The sequence below is a fragment of the Crocuta crocuta genome, unplaced genomic scaffold (assembly GCF_008692635.1).
Source record: "Crocuta crocuta isolate KB4526 unplaced genomic scaffold, BGI_CrCroc_1.0 scaffold811, whole genome shotgun sequence".
Classification (NCBI taxonomy): Eukaryota; Metazoa; Chordata; class Mammalia; order Carnivora; family Hyaenidae; genus Crocuta; species Crocuta crocuta.
This window is the reverse complement of record NW_027530352.1, coordinates 1,104,498-1,129,201: the sequence shown is the minus strand read 5'-3', so window position 1 is coordinate 1,129,201 and position 24,704 is coordinate 1,104,498. Positions and strand designations below refer to the sequence as shown.

The 24,704-nt window shown below is 46.4% G+C and overlaps 1 protein-coding gene across 1 annotated transcript in view; it reads left to right on the top strand.

Annotated features, from left to right (window-relative positions):
• Window positions 1-24,704, top strand: part of CARMIL1 (capping protein regulator and myosin 1 linker 1) — a 282,219-nt gene that overhangs the window by 112,079 nt on the left and 145,436 nt on the right. Inside the window, exons 5-8 of the mRNA XM_077765769.1 lie at window positions 803-924; window positions 12,798-12,895; window positions 13,232-13,302; window positions 13,639-13,712. Coding sequence (XP_077621895.1) covers window positions 803-924; window positions 12,798-12,895; window positions 13,232-13,302; window positions 13,639-13,712 — 365 coding nt within the window. The remainder of the gene's footprint in view (window positions 1-802; window positions 925-12,797; window positions 12,896-13,231; window positions 13,303-13,638; window positions 13,713-24,704) is intronic.

The window sequence follows — 24,704 nt, the reverse complement described above, 5'->3', positions numbered from 1 at the left end:
CCAGGTGCCCCTAACATAAATATTTTTTGAGATCCAAGATAATGATAATTTTTAAAAGTGATTGACATGGATTCTTTTTATTTGAAATGTGTCCATAAACAACCTGTTGGCCTTTGCGACCCACCCATTTTCTCAGGTTGGTTTGTATTTATTAGCTGTATGACCTCAGTCAACATTTTTGTTGCAAGCTTTGGACATTTCCCAGTAGTTAGTTGGAATGGTTCGTTGCCTAGCCCTGAACATGATTACCATGTTCTTGTCACATAATCCTTTCCGAGAATTCTCTCTTCTGAGAAACGTTGAATTGTTGATAAGCATTTGATTTTTCTTTTGCCACCGGGCAAAAGGTTTTAGCATTTCATTTAAACATGTCATAAGGGTCTTTGCCAAAACAATGGCTTGCGCTGAGTTGCTCACTGAAGGAGGTACACTTCCTCACACCAGGTGGTGGGGATGCAGCGGACAGTGTAAGACCGATCTCAGGATAAAACGTTGGTAAACGAATGTGAATATCTCGACTCTGTCGTGTGTGTGCCCACGTAGAGGGGGTCCGTGTGAATCAGTAGTTTCGCCTTTAGAAACCTTCACTTCAGTTTCTGGATGTTTCTGACAGCCTTTCGCCCGTCCACCCAAGCGCTTCTTGGAGTCTGAACTGAGGGTGGTATTTTAAGGAAGTGCTTCTGAAAAAGCTGGAATTGTGTTGTTGGTACCTGTCCGTGGGAATACATAGTTTATGTGACTTAAAACACAACACTCAGCATTTAGACTTGTTGTTAAGCAGCGTCCCGCCCGCTTCTTGCAGATGGTCGTGGAGACTGAGAAGCACAGCATCTCCATGAAGATGGCCTCCCCTGACGACGTGAGTGAGGTGCTGGCTCACATCGGCACCTGCCTGCGGAGGATATTTCCTGGCCTCTCTCCAGTGTGAGTTCCCCGGGGACCGGGTTGGGGGAGGGCAAGAGCCTCCGGTGAGAGCTGGCTCCTTGTCACCCCTGCCCTCAGGGCCACCCCACCGCCTCCGTCTTCTCTTCAGTGTTAAATGGCAGACCCTGACTCAAGCTGTTGTGTTTTGTGTCTGAGGTTTCCCATAGGTTCTCTACTTTCAAGAGCCTGGGTGACAGAGGGTTTGGCCATCCCCTATCCCCCGTTTTAAAATATAATTTATTGTCAGATTGGCTTCCATACAACGCCCAGTGCTCATCCCTGTAACTGCGCTCCCCAGAGCCCATCACCCAATTTCCCCCTCCCATAAACCCTCAGTTTGTTCTCCACATTCAAGAGTCTCTTATGGTTTGCCTCCTTCCTGTTTGAAAGTATTTTTTCCCTCCCCCCACCCCTTCCCCATGGTCTTCTGTTAAGTTTCTTAAGTTCCACATACGAGTGAAAACCTATCATATCTGTCTTTCTCTGGCCCACTTATTTCACTTAACATAATACCTTCCATTTTCCTCCACATTGTTGCAAATGGCAGGATTTCATTCCTTCTCATTGCCAAGTAGTATTCCAGTGTATATATCAACCACATCGTCTTTATCCATCCATCACCTGTGCTCCTGAGGCTAAAGCAGAAACTTTTGTGGTGGAACTTGAATTTTAGTGGTGTGAGTGAGATTTACCCCAATGCCGGGGGCTGAGTGCTTTGCAGAAATATACTACTAACATCGAGTATACTGTTAACGAAGAGTATGAGAGCCTTCATTTTCCTTATCTTATCAATTCATTTATTTTTTTGCCTGATCAGTAAGACAAAACTTAAAAACAAACAAAAAAAGAAACAAAAATTAGCCTCTTTCATTTTCCTCTGAGTTTCCTGGAGCCCACGTCAGGGACGTTAGTGACTTGTGTCTGCACACGCCGTCATGTTTCTTTGTTAACGTGCTTTTCTTCAGAATTATGATGGGTAACAGTGTGTCCTGAGGGAGCGTGTGGGGAATTGGAAGAGGGGTTGGATCGGCTTAGGTCAAAAGGCAGAAAGGTCCTGGTGCCAGAAAGCTCCCTAAAATGATAGCCCATAGTGGGAATGCCTTCTAGCTGGAAGGAGCCGGTCCAGAGATTTCTGGAAATTCCCTGTGCTCGCTGTGTGCGAGGACACGTCTAAGGTGGTTCGCCGGGCACCTTGCTTGCGGGGAGCAGGAAGGAAGTTTCGGGGACTTGCCTTTCATGGGTCAGGCTCCTGGATGCTCTGCTTGTCAGTTGAGGCAACGCAGGAAAACCGAGCCTCATGTCTTGCTCCAGCCTTTTGGGTGCCTGCAGGGGGCTCCGGGAGACGGGCCTTCCGTTCCGTGTCTGGCTTTCTGACACCTGCTGGGTTCTTCTAAGGGCTCTGTTCTGGGCTTTCTTGTTTCCTCAGTCCCCGCCAGCCTGGGGGGCCGGCGCTCTGTCCTCTGGCCGTTCCCCGGGGCAGCCGCGGCCTCCTGGGTCCCTCTGACTGTCTGGCTGGCTTGCTGTGGAGGGAACGGAGGTGGCAAGTGGGGGCAGGGGGGAGCCGACTCCTGTCTGGCTGGAATTTCCAGGTAGGAGGCCTCCGAAAGCCAGACTCTTGCTGACGTCCAGCCACACGCCTGTGTGTGTGCGGGAGAGGCGCGGGCGGACCAGGGTGCGGGGGTGAGGTGAGGAGCGATGAGTAGCGGCAACGGGAAATTCCCAGCAGCAAAACGTCCTTCCAGCCCCCAGAGACCTATCTGGGGGTGATCATGTGTTAGCAATCCGACAACCCCTGTTTCCTGAGCTGCGCTGAGTCGTGGGACTTCGCACCCCACCTTCCTGATGATGCCTTTGCTCTCCTTCCGGATGAGCACTGCAAAATGAGACCCTTATTAAGCACCTTGCTTAGCAAGGGTGGGTGTGACCCTCAGAGCAGTGCTCAGAATCTCTGCTTTCTTTAAAATGCAGTTTTCTTTGCCTAATATTTTGAGGGAATTAGTTTTATTTTCGGTTTTGTGTCTCCCATTTTTCCTTCCCAGGGAAAATTGTGTAAGAAAAGTGTTTTCACTTTTCGCTTCCATTTAACTTCTTCTTAAAAGGTTCAGGCAGGGCTTCCATGATGAGCTCCGTCTCCAGAGAGGCCGTCACCGCATGCACGTTAGTTTCTAAATCCATGAGCTCCGCCTTACCCTCCTCTCCCCTTCTGTCCCCTGGTCGCAGAAGGATGTCCCCAAGGTTACAGGGTACAGCCCCTAAACTTAGCAAGTTTCTTCCTAAAAACCTGCCCGCATTTGATAGTATATCTCAGTTAGTGACGTCATCATTTAATGTATTTTAATGTTTATTTTATTTTTGGGAGCAAGAGACAGAGCACAAGCAGGAGAGGGGCAGAGAGAGAAGGAGACAGAATCTGAAGCAGCTCCAGGCTCTGAGCTGTCAGCACAGAGCCCGACGCGGGGCTCGAACTCACAAACTGTGAGATCATGACCTGATCTGAAGTCGGACCCTTAACTGGCTGAGCCACCCAGGCGCCCCAGTGGCCTCATCATTTAAATAGTCTCTCATCCCTACCTTGCACATCTGATTAGTTGCCAAGCCCTTTTCACGCATAGTTTCTGGTCTAGTCCTTTGTCTTCTCATGACCACTGCCTTAGTTCAGAGGGTCTCATTTGCCAGGGTACATGGCTCTAACTAGCGTCTCTGCCTCCAGTCCTTTCCTTGTCTTCCTCGCGCACCGCCACAAGGATTACCCTTCTGTGATCCGGAAGCGTCTATGCAGTGAGGCTGGCATAGAAGACTGCAGCCGTCTGGCTCTGCGTCCCAGGCTCCCGAGCACGTCAGCCCCTTACACTCTCAGTGCTTCCACACAAGCTGCTATTCCAGACAAGCGTCCGCTCCAGAGGACGTAGCCCAGAACTCAGAAGAGTTTCTTTATTTCTGTTTCCATAGAACTTTGTGATTACTTCCTAGGGTAGCACCTCTTTCGTTGTGTTACAGTTGTTTCTTTACACCCTCATCCGCTCAGTGAATATTGAGTTTCTACAGATGGTGGGGAGCTACGTGTTGGGGTGCACGAGCCACATGGAATTTACATTGTGAAGCAGACCCCCTGAAAAAGGGAAGTACGTAAATGAAGGAAGGAAGCATAAATTTGACTGCAACCGATCTTCCGTGCAGGCCGAATACAAAGAATACGATTCTGTCTGCAAGGGCCTCCCCATGGCCATGATTCTTTGAACAGACCCTCGTGGAAGGGAAGGAGCCTGCAGAGGGCGAGGAATGCTTCCTTCTCGGGCCTCTGCTCATGCTGCGTCACCGGCCCGAACCAGGATTGGCGTCTCTGAGGCCCTGGGAGCCGCACTGGGGCAGAGTGTGTGGAAGAGGAGGGTGCAGACGGGAGGGATGGAGGTTGGCGTATGAGATAAGGCTGGGAGCGTAGGCGCTGGTCAGTTTACGGAGAGAGTGAAGAGTTTGCAGTTTAGCGGCAGCTCCCTAGGGAGCCAGTGGTGCGTGCAAGTAGGGATGTGACGTGATTCCCTTCGCAGTTTATGAAAGTAGTGCTGCGGAGAGAGAATGGTGAGGGAAGGGGAGGAGCAGGTTAGGAGCCGGTGATCAAGGGGAGGATGGCCACGGCCAGGGTGGGGCGGTGACATTGGAGATAAGGATGGAGATGGAAGACAAGGTTTATTGTGGGTGCAGGACCGGCTGATGGATTTGGTATGTGGGTGACGGTAGTGAGGAAAGAGAGGACCGAGGGCGCCTCCAGGGTTCCTGGAGTGGAACTGAACCTCCAGTGGTTCCTTAGTGGCCAGTGCTACTTTGCAGTGAGGGGGAGAGGGCCCAGGGCAGGTGTCGGGGGGCAAGTTTTATTTTGGGGGGAAAGCACCCCAACCATTTTGTTGTAAGCATGCTAAGCCTGAGATCTAGGGTGTATAGGTGGGGATGTCAGATGGGTCGTTATGTACGTGGGGCAGGAGCTTGGAGGAAAGGTCCAAGTCTGGAGATGTAGCAGACATGAGGCATTAGCGTAGAGCGTGGCTTTTCTCAGGTCAGCCAGAGAGACGTGCATCTAAGAGAACGTGTCTTCAGAATGAGGGCAAGTGAAATAGGAAGAGCCGGGAAGGGCTCCCCACGTACTCACCTCTGTGAACTGACACTGTGGACACATCGCTCTCACGGACGGTTCTTGAAAACCTCTGTGTGGAGCTACAAGAAAAGGTGTCTGATCTGGATGAGACAGTGGGTGCCTGGGCGTACGTGGGAGGTGACGGGACACAGGCGGGCTGTGCGGAGCCCCCCCGAGGAGCGGGCGGAGGATTTAGAGTCAAGGGCAGGGAAGGCAGACGCAGCTCCGATGTGGAAGAAGCCACGGATTATAATTTAGGACTTGACTTGGCAGGAAATTTAAATAATGTCAATGTACTTGACTTCCGTTTTGCTTTCTACCCACTGTGCACGGTTTGGTTGTGAGAATTAAACCTGTAATATTTTGTGACTTGCATGTTCGGCCTTTACTCTCGAAGCTCCTTACATGGTGTTGCACGATTTTGGCTGGGGAAATGGGTAATTACATTGGTGCTGGTTATCGACTAGCGAGGGTGGAGAGGTAATCAGGTCCTTTCTTGTCCATCTCTAGCGTGCTTTAGCTTTAAGTGGTCAGTAAGGGAAATATTTCCTTTATGTCAGTAATGGAGAACATGCAAAACAAAATATGTCCAGGGGCACCTGGGTGGCTCAGTCGGTTAAGTGGCCGACTTCAGCTCAGGTCGTGATCTCGCTTCCGTGGGTTCGAGCCCCACGTCGGGCTCTGTGCAGACAGCTCAGAGCCTGGAGCCTGTTTCGAATTCTGTGACTCCCTCTCTCTCTGCCCCTCCCCTGCTCATGCTGTGTCTCAAAAATAAATAAACGTTAAAAAAAAAATTAAAAACAAACAAAAATACCCAAAATATGTCCCTAGTAAATGTCATACATCCCACTTACAATAAGTTGAAGAATATGAAACTGTATATGACATCACACGGTGTGTTAACTAACTGGAATTAAAATAAAAACGTAGGAAAGAAACTATATACGGACTCCTCAACCTCGTTGGAGTCATTTGTCTCATCAGATGTATTATCTGGGCCCTGCTCTCCCTCCTTCCTCAGGGCACTTTGGTTGGGATGGATGGACAGGAAAATATCTGATGAGCGGATATCAGGAACTTAGAGAATCTGAGGGACAAACACAGCCAGGGCAGCCCTCAGTTCAGATAATTAGTTGTTAGACAGCCCAAGTTTAACTGTATACATGAAATGTATCTGTAAAGATCTGAGCTTCTGGTTTTACCCAAATAAAAATTTTGAAAATTACATCCATGATCAAAATAAAATCTATAAAAACAACATATAAATAATCTACAAAGTATAATCAGTTCTCTTGACTATTATCAAGAGAATGTAGGTAGCAAAAAATGAAGAATTTCAGTTAAAATTAATATTCACACCAATATTCTCTCTTCACCTCCCTTCTGTACATATACATTTATCACTTCCTCTTTCCTTCTCTTACAAAATGACATTTCCCTCCTCTTATGAAATAAGGAAAGCTTTGGGGTGCTTGGGTAGCTCAGTTGGTTAAGCGTCCGACTCTTGATTTCGGCTCAGGTCATGATCTCATGGTGTGTGAGTTCGATCCCCTCATCAGACTCTACGCTGTCAGCACAAAGCCTGTTTGGGATTCTCTCTCCCTCTTTTTCTGCCCCTCCCTCAAAATAAATAAATAAACTTAAAAAAGAAAAGGCAAGGAAAGGTTATTTCGAAATGTGGAGAAGGCTTAATGATTCAAGAAGGAAATTTAAGTTAAATATAAGAATCAAACCGCCGTTAGCATTGTTCTGTGACCGCTCTCTCCCAGGCCCAGCTGAGACCGTGATGGCGACGGAAAGTGACAGAAATACTTGTGGCCTGAGTGTTATAGGATCTGTTTCCCCAGAGGTGCCCGTAATGGCATTGGCCTTCAGGACGCTGTTTTGTGTTATGGCTTCAGCTTTTCTGATATCGAGAACCTTGGCTGTTCTCCAAAATGAAGCTAGATTTTTTTTTTTTTTTTTTAATGTTAAAGTAAGTCATCAGGACATGGAAGAATTCATTTAGAAAATGCTCACTGAAGCACTTCGTCAGGCGGCCACACATACATGAGTGAACTGTGCCCTACTCTCCAAGAGTTTGTAGGCTAGAGGTGGTGTGAGAAAGTTCCACCAATTATTTTAGCAAAGAGAAAATCCTAGGATTTCAGAGAAAGGAAAGTCATGTGCGACTTGCGATGCCGGGAAAAGAATGTAGGATGTGAATTTGCCCTCCTCCTTGTTTGGGGGAGGGCTTCTGTCGGGGGTGTGCTGGGCCGAGTTCTGTGGGGAATGGCGGAGGCCGGAGGGGAGGGGAGACAGCCGCCTGCCTACTACAGCTGGAACTGGGGTCCAGAGGACAAGCCTCAAGATGGGTGCTGGGGAGCTATGGGAGGCTTTTGAACACTACAGTGAAATGGGAGCTGCATTTCAGGGAGAAACATTGCTTTGTGCGACTTCGTGGGTGTGTATGCAGAGAGCCTTGAGGTAGGAACTGGGAGGTGTCCGCTTGTCGAGATGCTTCAGCGGGTGTGAGACTCTAGGTAAGCCAACTCACCTCTCGGTGCCTCAGTGTCCTCATCTGTGAAGCGGAATAATGCTGTGTGTGGAGGTGAGGATTAAATGAGCTCATGGAAACTGCTTCCACGGCGCTACAGAAGTTGTAGCTGCAGTTCTGACTTCTGTGCATCAGTACCCAGCAGTGTCAGAAGGAAGCCTGCGCCATCAGAAAGGAAATTGGCACTACTTGTAGGGAGCATGTTTGAAGTTTATGATTTTTTTGAGAGCGAGAGGCAGAGAGAGAGGAGAGGAGAGAGAGAATCCCTAGCAGACTCTGCACCATCAGAGCAGAGCCCAACACGGGGCTCGAACCCATGAACTGTGAGATCATGACCTGGGCCGAAATCATAAGTTGGATGCTTAACCGACTGAGCCACCCAGGCGCCTTATGATTCTTTCTATTATTATTCTATGTTTACATGTAAGCTGATTACATTTCTCTGATGTGATTTTTTCGTTGTGGTTAAATATACCTTAATAACATCCTTTTTAGGGGATAGAACAGTAACCTTTTAGTTTATTTGTTAGAATTTTTTATTTTATATTTTATTTTATTTTGTCTTTTTGAGAGACAGACAGAGAGAGAGAGACAGACAGACAGAGAGAGAGAGAGGACACGACTGGTGGAGGGAGATAGGAAGAATCTTAAGCGGGCTCACACCGAGGGCCGAGCCCGACACAGGGCTCCATCTCGGGACCCTGGGATCATGACCTGAGTTGAAATCAAGAGCTAGTCACTTAACTGACTGGCCTCCCAGGCACCCCGAACACTAACCTGACACGATGTCTTCCTTCGGCTTCCGCGTACTTGATTCTTCCGTCCTCTGCGGGACTCACTTGGGAACGTTGGCCGAGCCTGGGTGTCCGTGTATTAGGACCAGGTGTCTTTCCTTCCACAGTAAAGAAGGCCTGCAGATCTGTTCATGCAGTCAAAGCCAGTTAAATATGAGAAGGTGAGGTTATTGTGAAGAGAAGTGGCAGAATAGGAGTTTATGTGTAAACAGAGAAGGGCGCCGTGTGGTCCCTTCACGTCCCTAACGCAGATGTGGTATGTTGTCGGGATGGGGTTTGCGTCAGTGAAGCGCGTCGCGCGCTGGACACTGCGGCCCTCCTGAGCGGGAGGAGCTTTGGGGCTGAATTCTAAATAAATCGGTTCAGCGGAGGAAGAGTTTACAGATCGTTTTGTGTCAGCAGTTGAAGCAGGAGAGCTGGCGTGCCTGTGCGCTCTCGCTCGCTGCCCTTCTTAGCCTGTGGCCCGCAGCCGGCGTGATGCACGCGCACTTGGCCCGCTCCACCGTCCTGCCCGTGAGCGAGGGGCAGGCTTTGCGCATTTGCTAGGATTTTGGTTGATCTGTCGTGGCAGCTCTTATTCTGACAGCAAGTCCTTTCTGTCTGTCTGTCTGCACAACACACTCTCTCCGTGTGTGCGTAGGTGTGAACTGTGCCCTCTGGTGCACGCACATGGGCTCTTTGCTGCTGTTTAACTACAGGCAGAAAACAAGATGGGCCAGAGGAGGGGTGGAGGAGTGGGGGGGTTCCCTTCCCATTGTGTTAGAGCCGGAAACACTAGCCGTCTCCTTGAAGTTTACTCCTTATAACGTATCTCTTATGTGAGTCAGGGCACCTGTTCCGTGAGACGTCTTCAGTTCCTGAAATCTAAGTGCTTTTTAGTTCCTTACAAGAGAGAGAAGCATCACGGAGCGGGGCTGCTTGGAAAACCCCAGACTAACACCCTCAAAGAGTGGTTTTGGAGGTCAAGGGGCAGCCTCTGCACACAGACGTCTATGCTAGCCGCTGCTTCCCATTTTCCAGCTGACTTGCCCTTACCGCCCGAGCAGGAATGTCCAGTGTTGTTTTTGGAATAAAATTGAGGCTTTAGTTTCTGAATCTGCCATGACAAGTCTGTTCCTCCCTCTAATCCCAGACTTCCACTTTCCTGTTCTCGATCTTGCCAGCTTCCTGCCAAAGATTTTTGCCTCATTTTCTTCCTGCTTTTGACTAGCTTAGCTTCGTCCTGTGTGTCATTGAAACAGCATGCCGTGTAGCCCTGCTGAAACAAACCAAGAATTTTAGAAGACAAATGTGATCTCAGGTGAAGTCAGACCCGCGTCTGGTTTGATGTGTCCAAGGTTTGCTCGATCTAGTTGTGTAAATGCTGGGGCTGTTTCCGACAGGTCTGCTGTTGCTTTGCCTAATATCTGGTTTTGCTGTCTCATCGCCGGAAAGCAGCGCCACTAAAAACCGAATGATGGTACGGAACCAAGGTGAATCATTCCAAATGGGAAGATTCTGTAATACCGCTTTCATTGTGAAAGTCTTGTTAAACCTACAGTTACCCCCAAGTTCAGGAGTTTTAAGGTAATGAGGTAATCATAGGTATTTTCAGGCGAAATTGAGAAAAATCATGCGGCACCCGCAGACCTCATGCATTTATTTACACGAGAATTTGAAGGAATTAAGGACATTTGGCCTAGTTGGTTTTACCTGATTATACCTCCATCGTAAACATTGCAAGGATGTAGAAATGTCTTCAGGGCTCGCAGAACGTTGGTGTTTAAATGCTTTGTTATGTGTCGGAGGGTTTCCGTAGAACAGCGCAACGTGCCGGGAGGTAGCGCATTTTGTCTGGAATCCATCCCGTGAGAGAACAGAGGTAACTAGGAACATTTTCCGCTAATAGTCCACGAGGTGATTGAGATCCGTCATGATGACTGAGAGCATTCTATGTAGCAGAAGTGCTTCTCAATCATTTAATGAAAGATTAAAACATGCTCAGTATAACTTAGCATCTGTATGACAGCACTTTGCACCCGGGTCCTTCCGTGATCTCGGTGCTTCTAACCCAGTACCCTTCCTCACAGCCTGTGAGCTCCTCCCCTCCTCCCCACTCGACTCTTGAGGGCCACGCCCAAGACCTCATCAGCTCCCATGACAGCGTGTGCTGGGGTGAAGTCACAGTTCACTAGTCTCCCTGTGACCACAGGCCTTCTACCCACTCTTCCTCGGAAGGACCAGCGCTTGGACTTTTTTGGGGCCTCTGGGCCGTACAGCCCTTGGGTCTTCCCTCTCTTTCCTGAGCGCCCAGCCCACGGTGTCCAGCATCCCTCAAGTTCGTCTGGAACTTGCAGCCCGGAAAGCCGGCAGCCCCGCTGCGTGCCCGCCGCCCCCTTCCTGCGCAGGTCTGGGCTGTGGTGGTGGAGACGGTCCCTCGCTGGTCCATCTGCTGCTGCCAGAAGCTCACGACCTTCCCTCTCACTGGGCTTTTCTATTTAATTTCTCAAGTTACTTGTCTGTGTCCAAAGTTTGCCCCCCACCCCGCCCTGCAGGTTTGTGTCCAGCGCCTGTCTCTCCAGCCGGTGCACCCTGTTCAGGCTTTTCGTGGCTCCTCGTTGCCCTGAGAATAAAATCCAAACCCCGTAATTGGACCTCGAAGGCTGTCCGTGACCTGGTTCCTGCCAGCTCCCCAGACCCTCCTGCTACCCGTCCCGTCGCGCGGGGTTTGCTGGCCGCTTTGAACCCTGTGCCCTTTCTGGCGGCGAGCATGAGCCTTCTCATCGCCGTGAACTTCCTTCCCTTTATCGGGAGCACTCTCCCGGCTACCCACTCCCACCCCTGCCCTGATGAAGTCTTTACTCCTCTTCAGCTTTTAGCACAGACAGAGCGTGTCCAAACTCCCTGCTCTCTGTTGCCCTCCCCCCCACCAGAGGGGAAGCTAACTGCCCTTTTTCTGCCCCCCTTCCCCCCACTACACCCTCTGCTTCTCCTGTGTAAAGAGTTCTCCTTTCAGGGGCGCCTGGGTGGCTTAGTCGGTTAAGCGTCCAACTTTCGCTTGGGTCATGATCTCGCGGTTCGTGGGTTCGAGCCCCGCGTCGGGCTCTGTGCTGACTGCCAGCTCAGAGCCTGGAGCCTATTTCAGAGTCTGTATCTCCCTCTCTCTCTGACCCTCCCCTGCTCACACTGTCTCTCTCTCTCTCCTAGAAATAAATAAAAATATTTAAAAAAAAAAAGTGCTAAAAAGAGTTCTCCTTTCATACTGCCTGTTTGTGTGGGTCTCACGATAGGCTGTCAGTTTGGAGAGCGGGGACAATGTGGGTTTTGTACATGGTTGTGTACATAGTACCTGACAGCTGGCCTTGCCTGCTATAGACATTCAATAAAAATTCAGGGGTGAGTTCATGGATTCATAAATGACTCATTAAATGATTACTATGTGAGGGGCGCCTGGGTGGCTCAGTCGGTTAAGTGTCTGACTTCGGCTCAAGTCATGATCTCATAGCTCATGAGTTTGAGCCCCACATCGGGCTCTGTGCTGACAGCTCAGAGCCTGGAACCTGCTTCGGATTCTGTGTCTCCCTCTCCCTGCCTCCTCCCCTGCTCATGCTCTGTCTCTCTCTGTTTCTCAAAAATGAATAAATGTTAAAAAGAATTTACATGATTACTATGTGATAAATCTGAAAGCATCAGCTAACGTTTATTGAGACGTTAGCAGGCAGCACGGATTGTTTTAATAATTTCACAGGTATTAATTTCTTTCTTTCTCGCAATTACCCCATGGGAATAGGCCCTCTTACGTCACCAGATCTATGAATAATGAAACTTTGGAGGCAGTCTGCTGTGTGTTGAACCACTACTCTGTCCTGCTTGTGTGTGTGTGTGTGTGTGTGTGTGTGTAGGACCTTGTGGGCTTCTGAGGATGAGTGGGGACTGGACATGCTTGCTGGCCCAGAGGACTTGCTGTCGGGGGCAAGAGACAGTAAAAGGAATAGTTCTTCCAACCTGACGCGCTCTTCCTTGAGCGCGTGTGTACGGGGTACTGTGAAATGGCAGAGGAGGAAGTTTGTATTTTAATTTTTTGAAAGTTAGTGATTTAAATTTAGTATACACAGCATCCGATAATTTATTAAATAGAGCACACTAACTTCTAACTGCTCTAATGCAGTCTAACATTACCAAACAACGAAATAACATAGAGGCTGTTGACATCCCTGGATAGTTCCTTGGGCTTCTAAAAGAGGGCTAAAGAAAGGAGATTATTATTAAGTTTCTGAGGGTTCCATCTTCTTAGTGCTCAAAAAATTGGAATTTATATTTACCGAAATCGAAGTGGCACCCATCTTTGGTCTAAAAAAAGGTGTATCACAAAATAGACTTCTACGTGCAGGGCAAACCAGTCGATGTTTGAAATGTATTGTTACTGTTGATCTTACAGGAGAATCATGAAAAAAGTCTCCATGGAGCCCTCTGAGCGACTGGCCAGTCTCCAGGCCCTGTGGGACAGCCAGACCGTGGCCGAGCAGGGCCCCTGCGGTGAGCATGCATTTTAAAACCAAATTATAAACGGCTGCATGGATGTCCCCGTGCCAGGAAGTTACGTCTATTCCTAGTGTGCTTCTGTAAAGGTGCAATTAGTTTTAAGGTGTAATTACCTCTGCACAGACTTTAGATTGGTGGACAAAAGTCCTATATTTAAGCTGTGTTGCGTCCTGCTATGTACTTACTATAGAACAGGGGAGAATGTTTGCTGTTTTCCCAAACAGAAAGAAATAATCAGCATTGTTAACGTCGGCCATATTTAAATCTTTAAATTTTTACTTAAAAAATTGTTTAGCCAAAAACCTGTCACGTTTCTATTGTGTGTTTCAGGTGGATTTTCTCAGATGTACGCCTGTGTGTGTGACTGGCTCGGATTTTCATACAGAGAAGAAGTACAATGGGTAAGCATGTCTGTGTGCAGGTGTGTGTGTGCTTACACACACACACATGCTTCGAGAATACCTGATATTCGACTGGCTGGTTCCTTCCTTCCTTCCTTCCTTCCTTCCTTCCTTCCTTCCTTCCTTCCTTCCTTCTTTCCTTCCCTCCCCTCCCCTCCCCTCCCCTCCCCTCCTTCCTTCTTTCTTTCTTTCCTTTCTTTCCCCACTGCCATTCATTTCTTTGCTTAAAATTTTCCTTCTTCAGATTACGTGAAGATCTGTCTGTGTCATTGTCCAATTCTCTCTCTGCATCCCTCTTTCCTGATCATCTACGTGATTTAATTCTATTTCAAATAGGATGTGGATACAATTTATCTGACACAGGACACCAGGGAATTGAATTTGCAAGACTTCAGTCACCTTGACCACAGGTAAGCCACTGCTTTCTTTCTTTCCTTTTACAACTGACTCTGCTTTCAGAACCACACTTCTCTGCTGGTGCTTCTCAACCCGGGAGATCTGCAGAAAATCCTGTCCTAAGGGGAATCGGGAGAATCTAAGAATCTCTGAATTTCGCCCTTCAAGTAGTAGTTTCAGATGTGTTCATTTGGGATAGAGGGTGCATGTGTGTACCTTAAATCCAGAGTTAGAAACTGGAAATAACATAATTCTGAGGTTCTTACCCTGGCTTGCAAAAGTCTATTAATCATCTGTCTTGTGTATATAATGTATAAAATATAGGGTTTTTTTGTTTTTTTGCCTAGTTGCCATTAGAACATTTTTCTAGGAGGCAACTTTATGCTACAATCCTAAGAAATGGCTTTTGGCGTACGATGTCTTTATGAATTGGGGATTAGCTGCGGGGGTAAATACGTGCATGTTGGTGGAAACAGGTTTGTCGATACCTGCCTTGCGATGGTGATGATGTAGCTGTGAATCCTGTTACACGTAATTTGAGAGGCTCGTAGGTTTTAAGATCTTGACTTTCATGTGTTTAGGGCCGTGGCTAGGGGATTGGGCCCCAGGGAAGGAGCGTGGTTCAGTCCATCTGGATGTTTCGCCCCCTGATGACGTGGAGCAGTGCCCGTCTTTGCCTCCTCCGCCCTGGAAATGCTGCCACGTAACCTTAAGGGGCAGTCGTTAGTCCCCGCGCGGTGACCCTCAGCCCAGTCTGTCCTCTTTGCCTGGCTCCGAGACAGCGAATCCTGGCCTTGTGGCTCTACCTTTCGTGCTATGCGCATCGCTGAATACAGCATCGTGGCCTGAAAAATGCCATTTCAAATGATCTTTCCACCTATCTGGCAGGAAAATCCAGAATTGTGCATGGGTCCCCGAAGAGTTCTAGCCAACGGAACGGAGCAGACAACACGCACAGGGGAGCCCTCTCTGCAGCGCTGGGGGCTGCGGAGGGTGGCGAGGCGGGGTGAGCCGTGTCTGTGCTTATAGCTGATGAGAAGGCCTGAAGTGCCCGGTCCCCAAGCGTGGATTTGCCCCCTGCTTGTGGAGTGGGGCGGTGTTCTCCCGCCCCGAGCCAGACTCCCTCTTCTGCACACGCAGGACTTTGGACTCACTTCTTGGTTTCCCTGCGCTTCCTGGGTAGCTCATGAAAAAGTGAACTGAGAAACAAAAAAGGGAAAAAGCTTTACTCTGCAGGGTTTTTCCCATAAAAACAGGAAATTGCGTGTAGGATATGATGAGTGGGTTGACCTGTGGCCGCCTTTACACGTGCTGAACATGATTGAGCTTTTGTTTGTGTGGGTTTTATCTATTGGGATTTGTTAGAAATCAAACTAAAATTAAACATTTATTAGTTTCTTTAAAAATGTGGGTAAACCCTTACATGCTAGCGTAGGTACCGTTTTCATGAAAAGTAACTGCTTACCAGGACAAAAATAAGTCAGCCGGAAGAGTGGCCTCACTTTACCCCGGTGCTGACCTCTAACTTCGGACTTGCTGGAAGGCAGCCGGATTCCCATATCTGCTTCTGCTCACCGTGTTGTGATGTGTGGCGTTGGCGAAAGTATGTTTAGAAAACCCAGGCTTAAGCAGAGGTGTAGTTAGAGAAGGGAGAGCTGTTGATAGCCTCTTCACCTCACTGTGGCTTTCCTTCTTCCATCCTTTACCATGACTAATAAGTGATGGTTTTCTAAAGATCATGCAGTGTGGAATTTGAAACCGTACCCATGAACCTTTTTAATTTTGTTACATTAAATCCATTAGAGCCCCTGGGTGGCTCAGTGAGTTGAGCGTCTGACTCTTGATTTCGGCTCAGGTCATGATCTCAGGGTTCGTGAGACTGAGCCCCACATCAGACTCCCTTCTGGCAGTGTGGAGCCTGCCTGAGACTTACTCTCTCCCTCGCTCCCTGCCCCTCCCCTGCTTGAGTGCGTGCTCTCTCTCGCTCGCTCTCTCTCAAAAATAAATAAACTTAAGTCCATTCGGTCCATCTTGTACTTTGAGCTAATCTTAGCCCTAGATGGTTTTGTAGGATTCTGCATTCTACATTTAGAAAATACTGGTTCACGGAGTTATGCACACGGTCCAAAGATTTTGCCGTGGTACAGTAGAGAGAAAAGAAGACATTTGTTAACACCGCTGGGCTTATCACAAAAGTCTGTTTCAAGCATGACAAAGCTGTCAAGCTCATAGTGGCAGATGAGTTTCCCCGAATTCTAACATTTTCTTTAAAGATACAACTTTACTGTTGGAAAAAACTTCCTTGAAGTGACTGGCTAACTTTTTACACTTTAGAGGAAATATCTGCTAAATCCCGAGTCTGAATTAACTGCACTTTGCCATTTCTTTTCCTGATGTTCCATGAAAAAAGCAAGTGACTTCTGCTTATAACTCCATCCCAGATACTTCACATTGAGAAGGTGGCCCCTGCGGTGTAGACAGGAAGCAGTTTGTGCCTGTTTCTGCCTTGTCACGCAGGCATGTACTGAAGGCTGAGACTTAATGAAGTGAGCACTTTGTACTTCATCAAGGGCATTGTTTATTTTTTCCTTTGGACAGAGAGAGAGAGAGAGAGAGAGAGAGAGACAGTGTGAGTGAGGGAGGGGCAGTGAGAGAGAGGGAGAGAAAGAGAATCCCTAGCAAGCTCCGAGCTGCCAGCACAGAGCCTGACGTGGGGCTGGAACTCACAAACCATGAGATCATGACCCGAGCCAAAGTCGAGTCGGATGCCTCACTGACCGAGTCACCCAGGCACCCCAGCTTTTTCTTTTTTTATTTTTTTTTATTTTTATTTATTTATTTATTTATTTATTTAGGAAGGGGCAAATCTGAATATTTATTACCCTTATTTTAAATATATTTACATAACTTGATTTTTAATAATTGGCTCTCCCGAGCCAGTACAAGCCAGCTCCAGCACACCACTGCCCCTAAGCCTCTAGGCAGCCTTAGGATTGTACTGTCCACCAGGAGACCGCCTGAAACTACATTTTCTTATGGAACATACGGGAGGAAGCACGGAAGGAATCTTTAGGCAGAATGCCACCAAGGTTGACTTAAATTCAGCTATGCCCTGGTCTTCTTTCTTCCTGATCTGCATGAACACTCAGAAGTAGGAGGATTTACTCAAAGGAACAGAAAGGAAAAAAAGAACCAGCAAAGGCTTCAATGCAAGAGGAACAGAGCCAAAGCTCTGGAGGAGGACAGGTCAGGGAGGAGCTAAGGTTGAAAGCCTCTGCCTCTCTGGCCCTCCATTCTCAAGAAAGGCACACTTAGAGTGGGTGGGGGAACAGATTCCTTTTATTGGTCTAACCAGCATAACTAGTAGTAGGTTTGGGCAGAGCTCCCCTATATCTCTGGCTCCCATCTTCCCTCTCCTGTGGGGCAGGGTGGCAGGCAAAGNGATCCGCTTTTTCTTTTTTTAAAGTTTATTTATTTTTAGAGAGCTAGAGAGCACATGCGGGGGAGGGGCAGAAAGGGAGAGAGACAGAGTCCCAAGCAGGCTCCGTGCTGATGGCATGACACAGGGCTCAAACTCACGAACTGGTGCGATGATGATCTGAGCCAAGATCAAGAGTCGGACAGTCAACTGACTCTGCCACCCAGGAGCCCCAGGGGCATTCTTAACTGAAATTGGCATTTGTTGGAAGAAACTGGGTGTGCGGTCATCAGGAATTACAGTGACCATTGTCCCAGCCTGGCACGGCCATGTCGATTCCTGTTAAGGTGCCAGCAGCTTTCCCTGCTGTCGTTTTTATACCATCCATGCAGACGTCTACACGGCGTAACGGACAGTTTGATTTAGTGTTATTATGAAAGTACTCTTGAACTTGGGCGGCCCCTGAAGGAGTCTTGGAGTTCCCCAGGGGTCCGTGGACTGTACTCGGAGTGAAGACACCGTGTAGGGCGGCTCGAGGTGTTTCTGCAGCTTCCTTGGTTACACTTTTAATGATTTTTACGCCATGAATAGGCTGTGCGTAGTGTCAGTGCTGTTTTCCAGCTTATCGACTGTACTCGCTTTGGTGATTCATCTGTCCACAGAGGGAAACTGTATCTAGGCAAGCTGCTAAATACAGTTACTTGAAATACGTAGAAATATGTAGGGTCCTATCCACCACTGAGAAACCTTGTCAAAACTTAGTATTTTCCTACAAACAGATTTTTCCTAATTCCTTAGCTGGGCAGTTTTCATTCTGTCAGTAAACACTGCATTCATAATCATTTACTTTTCCTACTTGGTAAAGGGCTCGAAGGACTTTTGCCATTACCGAGACTAGATCAGAAGGTGGAAAACTTTTCCTGTAAAGGGCCAGATAGTAAATGTTTTAGGCCTCACAGGGCACACAGCCTGTTGCAATCCCACACCACCAGTGTGGATACTCAAAAGCGGCTTTAGACAACATGTGATTGAACGAGTGTGACTGTGTTCCAATAAAACTTTATTTACAAACCTATGCTCTGTGAGCTGTGGATTGCTGGCCTCCCCTCTGGATCAGTGGCTTCTCATGTGGGATGTATGTACCCAAAGAAAAAATGCAAGATGAGCTACAAAAGAAAAAAAAAATTAGAGCTTCTATTTATATTTATTGCTGACTCATTTTAAAATTTCTATCTTTGTTTTATAATATACAACACATTACTGTTGTAGTGTTTTGTGTATAATAACCATTAAAAATTAGTTCTTAAAACTTTTTAAAAAAATTTTATTTTTATTGCAATGGACTTAATAACAGTGGGGCTCACTGCTCTAGACATCCCCTTTCCTACAAATGCCTAAATACTTGGACTTTTTTCAGAACTCTGTGTCTTGCCCTAATCATCAAAGTTTATCCCCTCTTTCTTGAGGATTTAATTCTTTCCCCCATGATTCTTCCTATCATGATTAGCACCAGCTTCTATATAAAGAGTCTGCTTACTTATGGTCAGTGCTATTAGATAGCCTGTATTATTAGTATTTTGCTAGTCAAGTCACAATAGAGTTTATTAGATGAACATTTCCGTATGTTAGAGTCTGTGCAGGCTTGCCCATGAAGGGACAGCCTGTACTTAAGTGACACATGGTTTGGAAAGATCCATAGTGGCCCAATTTGAGTATGATACGGGTCATTCTCTGAATTTGAGAGGTTTTACGAAGATGTTACTTTCTCATTTGGGTCTGAATTGTGGAGAAGAGAATGGAGGAATGAGACACGTTGGAGGAGTGAGCAAGAGGAGAGAGTCGACGGGCCGCTTGTTGTGCTGGAGTCTAGTCCGTTAGCAGGCGGCCAGGAATTCTCGTGTGCGCTGCTGAGTTTTCCCAGGTGACGGGTAGCACCCATTAGCTCTGTAGGAACAAACTTGCCGACTGGCCGCCATTCAGAGCTTTATCCTTTCATTCCCTTCTTACTTATCTGTAGTCATCATGCTCAGACACATCCCTTCTTCAGAGTCTCTAAAGTCATAGCGGTCCTGGGATGGAAGTTATACGGGGGCCGGGGTGTCCTGTTCATGCTGTATGATACGAGGCCCCGCGGTCAAACCAGTGGCTCAGAATTAAGGATTTTCAAGGGCAGCTGAGCTGCTCTAGGGAAGCCGACCAGAATCCTGGGAGGGGTAAGGGATTATTTTTTAAAAGCTGACTAGATTACTCAAATACTCTCCGCCATCTGCAGGTTGGCAGTCGTCAGAGGATTCACAGTCTTAGCTTGGTTTTGCTCTCTGTCACCTACACTCCAGTCCATGGCTGCATCCTCTCTGGATTCCTAGAAATTCTACGTGTTTCTTTCAGTTCACTCACCCAGGCCGGCATCTCTTGCATTTAAGGATGTGTGACTACCATTCTCTTCAGCTTCTCCAAATCGGGAGGTTTGGGTCATGCGTGTGGCATTGCCGTTAACGTTGCAGGTCTGATAACAGGAAGACTCAGCATGGTTTTGGCGGCTTTTCTCACGTGGAGCACAGGGACGGAGGCATCCCCGTCGGCATCCAGGGGAGATAGGTTGAGAGGGTGCAGCGCCAAGGACCGGGCAGTGCCCCTGTCATCGTTCTCATCAGACGGACCCTCCTAATGTCGTCACCGCTCTGATTTGCCTGGGATCTGCTCTTCCGCAGAGACATACCGTCATTAGGACACCGTGACCCTTATATCACATGACCCCACGAACTGAGAAACAGGGCAACATGTATAGCGTCCTGAGGCCGCTTCAGGAGCTCTCTTTCCTGTACACCTGCCTCTGTGTTTGTGCGTCCTCAGCCACCTCCCTTAGGTCTTTGGGGTCTGCCCTGGGGCTTCCGGGTAGATTATAAGCAACTTGAATGCTGTCATGGGCAACTGAGGAGCTAAAAGGCTGTATCAGAACTGAATGTAGGACCAGAGACCCTGGTACTGAATAAGGATGACTGGGTGTATGCTCCAGCCACCCCGGTCCTCCCTGGAGAAGACACTTAGGAAGTACTGTGCTCGGGGAAAACGCCCACGCACTTGTCATTTCTAGCTTCCAAAATTTTATTTAAGTATATTCTTAAAATGTGTTCTGCTTTAGATACCAATGGGCCAAAAAGAGGCATAGCTTGAAAAAGGCTTTGCTGTACATTTGTCACGGGACCTCTCCAAGGTCTGTGAGCCGACACGTTAAAGTGTAATTGCACTGTATTTTGCAGTGGCGGGGAGTGAGGGGGGTGCAGAGGTAGTGGTGCTCAGGTGAAGAGAATATCGCTTCCGACACGTCAGTTTTTCTTGCTCCCAGAAGATTTGTAAGACGGGCTAATCTCGTCAATCCTCTAAAGAAGCAATGACATGCATCGCTGAACTTAAAACTTGGCTCATGAGAGCCCAGCCAGCAGCTCATTCCCTTCAGACTCATGTGTTTGTGTTTTCATATTTCTTACTCATCAAAGTGACATTCTTGAGCCTGAGGCTGTCAGGAAAAGAGTTTTGAGCGTGGGTTAATGTTTGTCAAGGTTGTCCCAAGGGCATTGGTGTAATTCTTTCCTAATCTAGGCTCTATCTCTTTATTCCCACTCTCATTTCAAAAGGAAGAAATGCTGTTTGGAGTGTGGATTCGGGTGTGAAGAGCACCGGCTTCTGTTTTCCTTTCCAAAACGTCTGGGAACATTTCCGTAAACAGTGGTTTCTGGCCTGGGTCCGACAGACTCTGATGTACAAGTTGATGATACTTTAGGGGACATGGAGAAAATTGTAGAACTTGTTTTATGTTTATTTTACATCTGTTTTATTTGTACATGCGTATGTTTTATACTGAACATGATATATTGGGATATATATGTCATTTACAGAAAAACACACAGATTTGGGGGGGTTTGTGCTCAAAATCTTGTTCAGCTAGGAGGGAATAAGCAGAAAATTTAAGGACCATCTGTTTAGGCCCTCGGTGATGTCCTCATCCGTGAAGTGTTTCAGATTGTCACGTACCTTACAGAGTCGGTGAGTGACACGTACCTTACACAGTCGGTGAGTGAGTGGTCCGACTAATCATTCAATGATAGGACATACTTCTGTGTGTATTAGGAAAGCAGGAAGGAATAGCTAATCCACGGCGCTTGAAACTTTTTAAAGCACTCCAACTTCCATTTTCAAACTAGATATAAAGGAGAAAAGTCTAAATTATCTTCCTAAAGGCTCTCAAATGAATGTTAAGAAGATACTACTATGGGTCGGAACTTAGGCCCCCTTTCACGAGAACGCATGTTCCCTCCTGTGCGTGTAGAAAGGGTGCAGCGTGGTAAGGCTGCATTCTCCTGTGAAACGCCTCCTTTGAGCCTCTGAATGTTAGATTTGTTAGAGGGAAATCTTTACTCCTGTGGTATGTGGATATACTATAAAAATTACCATGTCATCCATTGGATTATTACTCTTTACCTTTGAACTTGTCCCACCTTATAGATTATGGGGCTTGGTAGGCATTCCTCAAACCTCTCAATTATTTTTATTCTTTACCACCTTTCTGGAGTATTTCACACTGTCTATTTAAAAATCACAATGTTTTTACAGTTTCAAAGAGGAGGAGGCAGTCAGGGACAAGGGACTAAGGAGGGAAATTTGGTCAAAACATAATAACTGGAAAAATTAAATCCTTAAGTCCTGCAGATCAGAAGGATGAGGTTTAACAACTGCTAATTCAGTGGATTATCTGGAATCTAGCAAGGAATTAGACAAGTGACTTAGACCCTAAATCACTTGCCAACTTCTTTGATTTTGCATTTTAACTTTTTGAAATAGCCCATTAGCAGTTTATTTTTAATATCCAAAACAACAAGAGTGCTGTCGTTATTTGAGAAATCGCTTCAGGAAACACGTTATTGACTTTCCAGTTAAGCGAGTGGTTGAATGTGATGGAAAGGGTTTGGAGTCTTTGATCTAAAATCCTACAGCCTCACTGCCCTGGATTCTCTGTAGTGTAGTTTGAAGATTCTTGACGACATGGAAGGGAGATTACGCGTGTGAGATGATAGCACAGTGGTTAGGACAGCGGCATGGGAGTCACACTGGCTGGGCTGCGACCTGGCTGTGCCCGGACTAGCACTGTGTGATTAGGCCTCTCTCAAACTTCTCTAAGTCTCAGAGGTTTCCGTCTGTAAAACAACGTGAATGGTAGTGCCCCCTCCTGGGGTTATCGTGAGGACTAATGGATTCATAGATCTAAAACATTTAATGTTGGTACATAAAAATATTTAAATAAATGCTTGCTGTTTTATATGCTAAAAGACTTGCCTCCTTCTAAAATGGCCAACTGTATAAAGTGGCCAATTTTCTTAATTGAAAGGAAAAGAGAGATACAGAATCCCTACATTACAGAAAATTTTGCATTTCCAGAGACTAGTTCGTGATCTTTTCTTGTCTTGTCTTGTCTTTAATTTAAATTTTAGTTAGTGCAATATTGGTTTTAGGGGTAGACTTCAGTGATTCATCACTTAGAACACCCAGCGCTCATCACAAGTGCCCTCCCCAGTACCCATCACCATGTAGCCCATCCCCCCCCCCCATCAACCCCTCAGTTTGTTCTCTATCTTTAAGAGTCTCTTACGGTTTGTTTCCCTCTCTTCTCTTCCTCCCCCTCCTTCCCGCTTGTTCATTGTTTTTTGTTTTTTTTTTTTTTTTCTTAAATTCTACATATGAGTGTAGTCATATGGTGTTGATCTCTCTCTGATTGACTTATTTTGCTTAGCATAATACTTTCTGGGTCCACCCACATCATTGCAAATGGCAAGATTTCATTCTTTTTGATGGCTGAGTGATATTCTATTGTATATACATGCACTGCATCTTTATCCATTCATCAGTTGATGGACATTTGGGCTCTCTCCATAGTTTGACTATAATGCTGCTATAAACATTAGGGTGCATGTACCCCTTTGAATCTATATTTTTATGTCCTTTGGGTAAATACCTAGTAGTGCAAATTGCTGGATTGTACGACAATTCTATTTTTAGTTACTTTAGGAAATTCCATACTGTTTTCCAGAGTGGCTGCACCAGTTTGCATTCCCACCAGCAGTGCAAGAGGGTTTCCCTTTTCTACATCCTCATGAACGCCTGTGGTTTCCTGTGTTGTTCATTTTAACCATTCAGACAGGTGTGAGGTGGTATCTCGTTGGGGTTTTGTATTTGTATTTCCCTGATGATGAGTGATGTTGAGCATCTTTTCCTGTATCTGTTGACCATTTGGATGTCTTCTTTGGAAAAGTGTCTGTTCATGTCTTTTGCCTATCTCTTCATTGGGTTATTTGTTTTTTGGGTGTTGAGTTTGATAAGTTTTTTATAGATTTTAGAGACTAACCCTTAATCGGATATGTTGTTTGCAAATATTTTCTCTCATTCCATACGCTGCCTTTTAGTTTTGTTGATTGTTTCCTTCACTGCAGAAGCTGTTTATCTTGATGAGGTCCCAATATTTCATGTTTGCTTTTGTTTCTTTTGCCTTCTGTGACATACATAGTAAGAAGTTACTGTAGCTGAGGTCAGAGGTTGCTGCCTGTGTTCTCCTCTAGGATTTTGATGGTTTCCTGTCTTACACATAGGTCTTTCATCCATTTTGAATTTCTTTTGTGTATGCTTTAAGAAAGTGGTCCAGTTTCATTCTTCTGCATGTCTCTGTCTAGTTTTCCCAACACCATTTGTTGAAGAGACTGTCTTTTTTCCATTGGATATTCTTTCCTGTTTTGTCGAAGGTGAGTTGACCATATAGTTGTGGGTCCATTTCTTGGTTTTCTGTTCTGTTCCATCGATGTACGTCTTTGTTTTCATGCCAGTACCATAGTGTCTTGATGATCACAGTTTTGTAATACAGCTTGAAATCTGAAATTTTGATGCCTCCTCTTTGCTTTTCTTTTTCAACATTACTTTGGCTATTTGGGTTATTTTCTGGTTCCATATAAATTTAGAATTGTTCTAGATCTGCGAAAAATGCTGTTGGTTTTGATAGGGATTTCATTAAACATGTGGTTTGCTTTGGGTAGTATAGACATTTTAACAGTGTTCTTCCAATCCATGAGCATGGCCTGTTTTTCCATTTCTTTGTGCCTTCAGTTTCTTTCATAAATGTTCTATGAGTACAGATCAGAGTACAGATCTTTTATCTTTTGGGTTAGGTTTATTCTCAAGTATCTTATTGTTTTTGGTGCAATTGCAAATGGTATCGATTCCTTGATTTTTCTTTCTGCTGCTTTGTTACTGGTATATAGAAATTTCTGCGTGTTGATTTTATATCCTGCAACTTTACTGAATTCATGTATTTGTTCTAGCAATTTTTTGGTGGAGTCTTTCGGGTTTTCTACATCGAGTATCATGTCATCTGTGAAGAGTGAAAATTTGACTTCTTCTTTGCCCATTTGGATGCCTTTTCTTTCTTTAGTTGTCTGATTGCTGAGGGTAGGACTAACAATGGTAAGAGTGGGCACCCTTGTCTTGTTCCTGACCATAGGAGACAGGCTCTCTGCTTTTCCCCTTGAGGATGACATTAGCCATTGGT